The sequence below is a fragment of the Protobothrops mucrosquamatus genome, unplaced genomic scaffold, assembly GCF_001527695.2.
Source record: "Protobothrops mucrosquamatus isolate PMUCROS unplaced genomic scaffold, P.Mucros_1.0 scaffold1352, whole genome shotgun sequence".
In the NCBI taxonomy this organism is placed as follows: Eukaryota; Metazoa; Chordata; class Lepidosauria; order Squamata; family Viperidae; genus Protobothrops; species Protobothrops mucrosquamatus.
The window spans coordinates 191,913-202,782 of NW_015387546.1; the positions used below are offsets into that span (position 1 = coordinate 191,913).

The 10,870-nt window shown below is 35.0% G+C and overlaps 1 protein-coding gene across 1 annotated transcript in view; it reads left to right on the forward strand.

Annotated features, from left to right (window-relative positions):
• LOC107292474 (CUB and sushi domain-containing protein 3) overlaps positions 1-5,847 on the forward strand; it is a gene marked incomplete at its 5' end in the record, with an annotated part of 196,708 nt that extends 190,861 nt beyond the window's left edge. Inside the window, 2 exons of the mRNA XM_015821564.1 lie at positions 869-1,004; positions 5,688-5,847. Coding sequence (XP_015677050.1) covers positions 869-1,004; positions 5,688-5,847 — 296 coding nt within the window. The remainder of the gene's footprint in view (positions 1-868; positions 1,005-5,687) is intronic.
• Between the last annotated feature and the right edge of the window lie 5,023 nt (positions 5,848-10,870).

Sequence of the window (10,870 nt, forward strand, 5' to 3'; positions counted from 1 at the left end):
CTCTACATGCCTGTCTGCTTACCTTTTATTCCAAATTCCTAAGTACTAATAAAATATAATTACCTGCATCCATAGGATATAAAAAACAGGAGAAATTGGGTAAAAGAAAATATTAAGCTGTAATTATTAGAATCAATTTCTGTATAGTGGCACTTTTTTTCCTTCTTAAACGAACACTTGTATTGCTAAGTGTACTTATTCCTCAGGCACTAAAATCCCATTTAGCACAAACTGCATGGTCTTCTAAGAAGAATTTTTTATCTTGGCAGTAATCTTCCCTGCCGTTCTACGTGAGCATTTTTAAGTGTTACCCAGCCCACTTTATAACAGATTTAAAAAGCAAACAGGATCTGCATCTATATTGTTTATTTTTGCCTAGGTTTTTGCCTGTGTTACCCTTGATTGGTCCATAACTGACTTCACCATGGAATTCTCCTGCTCAGAGGAGACCTGCACCTTAGGAGTCCTCCTAAATTCACAGTTCCCGCTCTAGGAGCAGATAATATCTGTGGTCAATAAGCCTTTGTATAATTACAACTTGTCTGCTAGTTGCAATGATTGCAGGATTGGACAGTTCTTCTTACACTTGTCTGCCAACTCTAGTGATTTGGATTGGAAAGTCCTTCTTACAGTTACCTCAGCTTTTGTCACCTTCCATTTGGATTACTGTAACATGTGGGGACAGTCCTAACAAGCATTTGGCAGTACAACTGATACAAAATGCAGCAGACTGGGTAGTGATGGATGCAAATATTTTGGTTCATTTTAACCAGGACAATTTTTATGTGAAGCTAGAAATAAATTGTTTTTGTTTCTGAAAGTTCTAACAGAAATAATGTTTCTGTTTTGTTTTGTTTTGTTTCACCAGGACTTAATATGTCTAAAGGATCAAATTCATTAAATCAATCACATGGTACAAACAGCAGTTCTGTGGCCATTGCTATTCTTGTGCCTTTTTTTGCCCTTATTTTAGCAGGCTTTGGATTTTACCTTTATAAACAAAGGTAGGTGGAATATACATATATTTTGTATGCATAATTATATGTGTGTGTGTGTGTGTGTGTGTGTGTGAGAGAGAGAGAGAGAGAGAGAGAGAGAGAATGATTTTGATGTGGAAAATATTATTGCATGTAGGTCTTCTTTAAACCCCTTGAAGTTATTAGGAAATCCCCAAATTTCTACAAATTAAACTGCCTTGGATAAATAGTAGTTATAAAAATTATGATGTTTACTTGTAACCATCATTGTTTGCTGTCTCAGCTATTTAACCTTTTTTTAAAAAAGAAAAAAGTATCATCTGAACAAATCAGAGATTAATATTCAGCTTCTAAATTTCTCCCATTGCACCTCATGCCTACGGTTACATACTTTAGTAATCATGTTCTCCACCAACTCAAAAAGGCCATCATTATTTGCATTATTTATCTTCAAAATTGTTCAGGAGTTTTTTGGTGGTCACTGATATAATAAAATCTAGGCTGTCTGGAGAATGTAGGAGGTTTTTTTGACCTAATTATGGAATCCTGTTAGGTTCAACCAGCCTTCTATATCATTCTGCCTATATTTCTAAATATCAATTCAGGAAAACTATCAATTCACGTTAAAATAATATATAATTAAATCAAAATATACATTGCATATAAGAAACACAAAAGAATACAGAAACTTCATACATCCTGAAAGGTATTTATGATGTACCTCTCCCTTTTCAGGTAGTGATTAAAAAGATATATAAAAGTAAAGGAAAAAACTCTTATATTTCAAATTGTTCTGACTGAAAAGCAAATTGTCATTAGCACAACAATCATGAAATAACAATGCTCATCCTAGATTCCAATAACCTACATCAATAGGATGATGAGACACAACCCTAGTTATGTGTCCATAGCAATCTCATCTTGTTCAGGTCATACTGTCAGAGGAATTTCTTTAGGGCATGGGTACTATCTAAATTGTATTTGTGCAACTGTCCCTGGAGAATGAGCCACAAGACTTATTCCCAGGAAGCATAGAATAGAATTTCAGGTCAAAGTTGGTTTTTTTCTCTGTTCTGAACAGTGAAAGTGCCTAGTTCTTCCATCACTAGTTTAGCTCTAGACATTACCACCACCACTTTTTTCTTCAGCATGACCCTTGAACTGCCATTGCTCTTCCCCATAGTTATGCCTTTAGTTCTGATTGCTTCTTTCCCCAAAAGATCTCAGTATAAAATGGTTCTGAAATAAATCTGTTTTACACGGAAGCAGAACAAGGAACATTGGGCACCTTTCCAATGCCAACTGAAGCCATATCTTTGAGTGGCAATGGAAGCCAATCTCTTCTCAGATCTCTACAATGCTTTAGCATTGGTATTTGTCATGATATCGTAATTGGCTGCGAACTAGAAATATTGCTTTCCCTTTCTGGAATTAGAATGTCTTCTAGTGTGACCTGTCTTTCCCAGCACACTTACTCTGCTTTGACTGTTAAGTTTTAAGTTTTATTTAATTGTTTAAACATGTGGTTTGCAGGAACCAGTTAGAAAGCACACTACTTGATGACAAAAGTCCACTCTAAAAGTTTACTGTCTCTGTTCCTATTAATGGGAACACATTTGAAAAGTAAAAAGAACATCTAAATGGTGTTGACTAGTCTGTACTATGATGCACTGAACTATTTATCCTTTGTACATCTTATTACTTTCTTCATAATAAATTAAAATCACCTATGAAAAGTATCCCATCTAACTTCCTTTTACAATGGTCAGAGATGCTTCATAGATAAGGCCATTGTTTTACATTATACCTTTACTTTCAGTTTTTGGAATTGCTGTAAATTACTGCCCTTTAGAGAGAAGCAACATATTGAAATGTCTTGATGCCTTGGAACCATGCAGTAATAATGGCTTTGCTGTGTACTTCACATATTGCCTATATTTTGTTTTTGACATGTACAGTATTGTGAATTGTATTCCTGTATAATTTATCTTACATCAGCCATAAGTGCCATGAACAGTTTTATTACAGGCAGCTGTTGCGTAGCCATCATTGGCAATTCAGCTCTAGGTTTATGCTGTCATTACAAACTTTTGTCCAACTGTTCTTACCTAGGAGATAGTTGTGTATAATCTTCTTCCAGTTCATTTAAAGTCTTGGGGGTTTTGTGAACATTTTAGTCCTATCAGATATGAGTAATGAGGTAGGCTAATGTTTATAAATGTAAGCTTCCACATGGAAATGTGCACATCTAGAACATAAAATAATGAAGCCATAGTGGCTCAGTAATTAGAATGGGGTATTGCAGGCTAACTTTGCCCACTGCCAGGAGTTCGATCCCTACCAGCTCAAGGTTGACTCTCCATTCTTCCAAGGTCGTAAAAGAGGACCCAGATTATTGTAAACCACTCAGAGAGTGCTGTAAAATACTGTGGAGCTGTATAGAAGTCTAAGTGCTATTGCTATAATGTTATTTTCACACTGTAGCAAAATGAATAAAATCCAAAGTTATTCTGTGCTTTTCAACTGACACCCCAGAATTATTTAACAAGCTCCCTCTGCCATCACCAAATGCAATAATGTAAGGCTTTAGAGAACTGGAACAATCTTTATTGTATTGTTGTATGTTGCCCAAAGTCATTTTCCATGAGCAATTTAATTAATAAAAAAAAATTCTGAAGTCCACCATCTCAGGTACAGCTTTGACCAATACATTTGCTAAGAACCCTTCCTCTAAGCTGTATGACTGTGCTAGGCAATAGCAGGATTGTTACTAGACATTCAGTATAGTCATCCAGTCTGCGTGTCATAGCTTATAGATAATATAAAAGAGAATCTCCTGAAGCTTTAGTTTAACTATGTCTGACTTTCCTTCAGCTTAGTCATATCAGATAAGGGATCAAGTAGAAACTTTGCTTTAAGCCTTGGAAGCTTTGCAGAGATGTACCATATGGGTAAGTGCAGAGAAGTACTTTGCTACTTGCGATGCCTGCCCATAACTATGACATCTTTCTAGACTTGGGCAAAAAGTAAGCGAAATTTTCAGCAAACACTGCTATATTAATTGGTTTCTGGTATATCAGAATTGGACTGCTCATGTTGATTCTTATCTATAAAAACGTTTATAATCTGGATGCAGGATTTTTGAGAGAGACATTTTTTTCATCCAAAAATAAAGATTCATTATTTATATACATCTTTAATATTCTGTGTAACGTTAAATAATTTAATTCATGGATTGATATAATTTATATTTTCACTTAGTATGTTTGGTCTTTTCTGCACAATGTTCTCTAGTGTTGTTCTCCTCTGTGAGAGCTATCAAGATAGTACGCTAGCATAAACATTTGCTGCCTGCATTTTCATCTCCATTCTGCTATGTGGCAGATGATAGATTCTGTCTGTAAAAGGAGTGGGGTAAGGATGGAGGCAGGCTAGAAAATATATTTTTAGGTACCAGATCATCTGCAATCAATTTTCCAAGGAATACAGAATTAGCACTAAAGGAGGCATTATCCCTTACTTCTCTTTTCCCATTTTCTTGCCAGCCATGGTAAGAGATACAGAAGATAGCAAAACACTCTCTTCAACACTTCTCTTGGTAGGTTAAGTGGAGGGAAGCAGGACAATGATCTATGGTGGGCAGAAGATGTGCTCCCTCCTTGACATATATAGGGGTGTATTTTGACACATGTCCACCTGTCTTTCAGAAGGCTGATGGACACATATCAAAAAGTACACCTTTCCAACCCTCTGAATCAGACTCTCCTGTGTATTCTCTGCTAGGGCTAGGTGGATAGGCTTACCCATATCTGTAGTTGACAAGTAAGTAGTGTCTTCTCTAGACATGCATGAACAAACACACAACTTTGATCATTTCCTCAAGCCCTGTAGTTTGGGAATCTGCTGCTAGGATCTGCCAGTTGTCAGGAAAACTGGGAGGGTTAATTGTCTGGCATGACAACAAACCCCAATTCTGCTGTCAAAAAATGGTTGGCTGTAAAAACTATTGATCACAGAGGCTAAATTTATCTCTGATGGCAAGGATTGTGTTAGCTGAAACGGAAAGCACCACATTGATACTAGAAAAGAAAAAAAAAGAAAGCATTGTAGGTTGATTTCACAATGGGCCAGGGGTGATTGAAAGATGAACTAGCCCAGGGGCCTTCAAACTTGGCCCTTTTATGACTTGTGGACTTCAACTCCCAGAATTCCTCAGCCAGCATACCTGGCTGAGGAATTCTGGGAGTTGAAGTCCACAAGTCATAAAAGGGCCAAGTTTGAAGACCCCTGACCTAACCTGTTTCTATTCCTGAAATGTATCTTCCAGTCATTGTTAGAAGCTCCTAAAAAAGCATCTTTTCTTGAAGCACATTTCCTTGGAAGCAAAATTATAAAATTCTTTTACCACGGTAATCCCAAAGGTGCTTTATCAAAAGATGCAGCTGGGCTTCCTTGTTTTTGTTTTGTTTCATTTCTCATCCAAGTTCTAAAGAAGGTTCTTGCATGAAAAGCAAAACATTTTCAAAGGGGGAAAAAAGCCAAGAAAAGTCCAATTGCCTTTTGGGAAAGCACCTTTGTGACAACCATGACCCCGGATGATTGAGAATCTTCACAGACATTTTACTACAGTAATTTTCTGTTCTTACATGCTGATTTATGACTGTAATAATCATTTGATTTAATCTTCTGTTCTTCTGCATTTCGCCACAGAACTGCACCGAAAACACAGTACACAGGTTGCTCTGTACATGAAAATAACAATGGACAAGCTGCTTTTGAAAACCCCATGTATGACACCAACGCAAAGTCTGTCGAAGGGAAGGCTGTACGATTTGATCCCAACCTGAACACAGTTTGCACAATGGTATAACATTGCGACGTCCTGACTGCAGTGGTTTGAAGATTGAAATGTGACATAGTGGACCTCTAGTTCACTGGTTTTTAAAAGAAAAAAAGAAAAGCAAAGCACATTTTTCAGGATTTCCTGGATCACCTTCTCCTGAGGATGAGACAGAGACTAGAGTGGGTTTCTTTTTTTTCATAAATATATATTGACTTCATGGTTACTGTGGAGTATTTTACAGAACGTCTGCTGCACTCCATGAGTGCTTATTCACAGTTTATTTGCTTTTTTAAAAAAGAAGATTATTCTAAAAAAAATAATAAAATAATAACATATTTGCATATATTGGAGGAGCATCCACTATCAGTACGTCTGTGCTTTATGAACTGCTAGAGGGACTGGATTTCAAAGAACAAATTATATGTGATAGGAATTAAGAGTTATATTTACGGGAGACAGCAAGAGCCTATGGCTTCTCTTTAATAGTCACAGGCAAAATCATTCCATCACATCGGGTCTTTAATAACATTTTCCTCTCCTATCTCCCTCTTCACTAACCATGAATTCCTGAGATTATGCCATGATCATCAACATGCTTAAGCTTGCAAACACGACCCATTATTTCTGAGCCACAATGGGAAAATTAAGTGTCTGGTCTCAGGTTCTTTTAATTCACGAGTTCCATTCCCTGCTCTGTTGTTCTTTCTTAATGTTACCTGTCCTATAGTGATCAATTTGTCAGCGATAGAATAAGATTTGAGAAATGCCACAACTGCAATTATCTTGATTGCTGAGATCTATTGCAAAACTATATATTTCACATTGCCCCTCCTTTTCCCAGTAGTTCAATTTTCTCCAAGTGAACAAATGGCAGATTAGAAGAGTAGCATCCCACATCTGGACAATGAAGGTGACTAAGTGGTACGTTTCCCATCTCACTCTATCATCCATTTCATCAATTTTATTTCTATACTGTATTAAATGCTGGAGACAGACGTGGTCATCATGATACCATCAGTTTGCAAGTGCAAAAATGTAAGTTTCAGCCCATTGATGCCTTTGATGCATTTCTCAAAATTTCCAGGGCTTCCCAATTCTATGACAGGGATCAGCATGATATCCACTATGGAATATGCTTGTGGTTTTTTTTTTCCTCCCACAAAAGTTAGTGTGAAGACCTACAAGTCTCCATGCATCAGATTGTACACAGATTCCTGGATTAGGGGTTAATCTCTTAGCATTGCACTCTCTTTCTTTATTGGGAAGTACATAATTTCAGGAGTGCATTTACCCTAATTAAAAGAAATTAATTTCCTCTTTAATTTCCTTACATCTGCAATTCAGGTCTTGGTCAAAAATCATCACCAACTTCTATCATTTTGTATGATAAAGAATCTGTCCTGAGTTTGCCTGATTCTTGAATGTAGCCTATGATTTATACACAAACGTGTACTTTTTTGTCAATTTTAAAATGTACATTCTGTGTGAAAGGTAATTTTGGCATTACAATATTAGTCTCATTATTATATGCTGTGCCAAGAAATAATGGGTTTCAGTAAGTGCACTGAATGTTGGGCCAAAGCAATGCCACATATTTCTATAGGTACAACGGGTGCTGCCAGCACAAATATTTTAAATAAAGCCTGTATAATCTAGTTCACAACCCCATTAAGCTAAAGTACAATCAATTACAATTGAATGGGTCTGTTTAATTCCAATCAGGAGGTTATTTTCTTATTGTTTTAAGGTTCAACAAATCATAGTAAGTTTGTTTTCAAATGTACTTTAGAATTTATGTTGTGGAGTTAAACCTTAAATGACACTTGTTCTATGGCAGTATACAGTATAAATTACAGTACAGAAATGAAAACGCTCATTTCTCCAAATCATACTTTCTTCTGTCACCTTTGAGATTCCATTGATCTGTTTCACTCTCATATAAAATAATACAATTTTAGTTTAGATTGGAGTTTTATAACTGAATTATCAAAATACAGTTTGAGTAATGTCCATATCATTGTTCATTGTCTTCCTTTGATAGCATGAAATGATTTTGAATTCATCAATGCTGTCCATTAGCTGGTGTGAATTATCTGGAAATATTCTTTTCTCAGATACAAACATCTCTATGGGAATAAAAAAAAATTTTTATTAATGTAATAAGAGAGTGCCTATTGCCCCAAAGGATCACATGTTTCCCATTTCCATCCTCCAATCTGTATTAAACTGAGAACTGCTGCTTGGATTTCTATCGTGTTTGATGAATTTCTTATAAACCATTTTACAATGTTTTTTGTTTTTGTTTTTTGAAAATTACATCCATCTTTCCAGAAACTGTCTTCTACTAAAAGAATGCCATTTTTATGTTTTATACCATCAATTTGTTATTTATTCTGGTTTATTCAAATGATTGCAATAATGATGATTCATTCATTACTGTTAAGGTTAATATTTGAGACCTTGTTTAAAATCTTGTTTCTTCTGCAACTGGCTACTCCTCTTATATTAATGCATACACTTTTGTAAAGAAGTCTATTTTTATGAAAAAAAGGGGATTTGTAAAAGTACGATGTAAATTTTCAGTGCAATGTAAACAAATAAAAATGGATAATTGCTTTTGTAATATGGAGTGTGTTTTATAAAAGATTTAGAACTATAACAGCTGTGGAACTTGGAGTGAAGTCAAATTTGTCAGCTAAGCACTACAACTTTGTGGGAGATATGGCATTTCCTTGCTATTGTGTGTTTGTGTTTGTGTATTTTGTGTATGTCTGTTTGGGTTGCTTGCTAAATGTAAAAATGCTGTAAAGATTTTAAATTACTTCTGAAAATATTCCAGTTAGTAAACATCGGTTATAGATTATACCATTAAATACAAAGAAGCAATTTAATAGAATGAGAATAAATTTTCAGCCAATATAAATTACAGTATGTTCATCCCCTAGCTCTAAGTAAAGATCCATTATTGAATTGATTGAGATCAATAAGCTGTTCTTCAAGCTTAGCAAAATGCATGCAGTAGAATAAAGCTGTATTCAGGAATTGTAAAATTAGATCTATACTTCATACAATAACACCCTTTCATGATTTCATTCAAATGAAGTCTAACATTTCAGGTCTTATGCTATGGAAGATAATAAGAATTTCTTATTATGTTCTTTTAATGCTATGGAAGATAGTAGAGCGACATGGTGTCCCAGTGGTGAAGTTGCTCGCCTGCCATTCGGAAGGTTGAGAGTTCTATATTTATTGATTGGTATTCCTTTAGATGCTCTTTAACATACTGTATATCCTTAAAGTGATGTAGTGGCTACTAGCTTGGCCAACTTCAATAAAGAGTTGGACCGATGCATTGAAATCATGTGCGTCAATATTAGCCTTGATGGCTATGTGACTGCCTCTATAGACCATCTGCTGACTTCTGCGTGTCCTTGTGGTTGGCCCATGTGAGAACAGACTGATGGATGAGGTGGGTCAAGACAGCAAGGCACTGCTTATGTTTTTATTAGATTACATTTGACTTAATTTGTATGCCAGCTACTTTCAAGGTTCAGGTGATTCAGGATTATAAAAATAAGGTAGACACTACCAGTTGTTCAATTTCTGTCTACCTCAATTTTCAAATATAAAATTAAAACATTTAGAAAGTTCTCATATTACGTTAAAGAAGGAAAAGTACCCAAAGGAATGAAGGAAACTTGCACTGCTCGTAGAAAGTTCCCAAATTCAATTATTTCCTACCTGATTGCATGTTTTTGAGATAGAGCTGATGTATAAAATGGACATTCAAATGCTCTAGAGAACCTTTTGGTAATGAAATATAGGAAACTCAAAAGGGCAAAAATAAGGAACTGTTCTTTTCCTGCACACATTTGCTTTTGGTATTTAATTTTTGTACCTAACTATTTTTAGGTGACTCTTGATTTCCAGTTTCACCCAGGTTGACATTTTCCAATTTCAGGTTTATTTTTCATTTCTGCATTATCATAAATTATACTCCCTTTTCAATGTGCGGATTTTAATCAATATTTGTATAGTATTGTTCTTAATACTGTATATCCCATTCTGAATATTGTCTCAAATACAAGGCAATGTTGTATATCGCTTTTTTCCAACAAGACATGCATTTGTTATGTGTTTTATCTGATGTACATTTTTATAAACAAATGGATTCATTCTTTGGGTGGTTGTGCTGAAATCACCATCACAGAAGTCAAAAAAGTATGAATAACAATGCATCACTCTGTTGAATTGCAAATAGGTTTAGAACTGCTTTGTAAAGATTTTTAAACTGTATCAAAACTTAAGATATTTTTTTCATTATGTCATATGAACTTGTGCACTGCAAGAATATCTAAAAACAATTCAACCAAAAATATTGGCATTTTCAGATAGTCTCTGAATACCTTGGTTTAGCATCTATCTATATTTTTGGCTATGTAAGGGTAAGAGATCCAATTGAATAATTTTCTAAATAAACCCTTTTTCATAAACTCAAAAGAAAATAACAAAATAGGCTGAAAAAGCTCCTTCTTTTAATATAAATCCAGTTCTTTAAAATATTTTAAATAGTCATATAGAAAAGCAATTCCTATTCTTGTTAAAGTCATTTGCTAAAGTGTAGAACAAACCTCACAAATATTGGCAAAAGCTGAACAGTTGAATAATAAGGAAAGAAAAGACAACAATAGAAAAGTGGCTTCGCATATATTTTTTTTCTTTTCATATTAATTTCTGCTTTGGCAGTGGGTAGTCTAAACACTAAAACTCTGCAAGGATATGCATCTCATTTGCTGCCACTCTGATGAGCACATAAGAAAGGATCATTTCCCTCCCCCCCCACAAAAAATGTATATAATAGGCACCATTTTGCAGATTTCTGTAAGTTACATTTTACACCTGCAAATTGTGTTAAGATTTATTATTTTACACCCACTCCTCATTTAGTGACTACCCCAGTTAGTGACCATTCACAAATACAATGGTAATGAATGGTAATAAAAAAATCATTTTCCAAACAATGAACATATTTGCAACCAAATTTCAATGC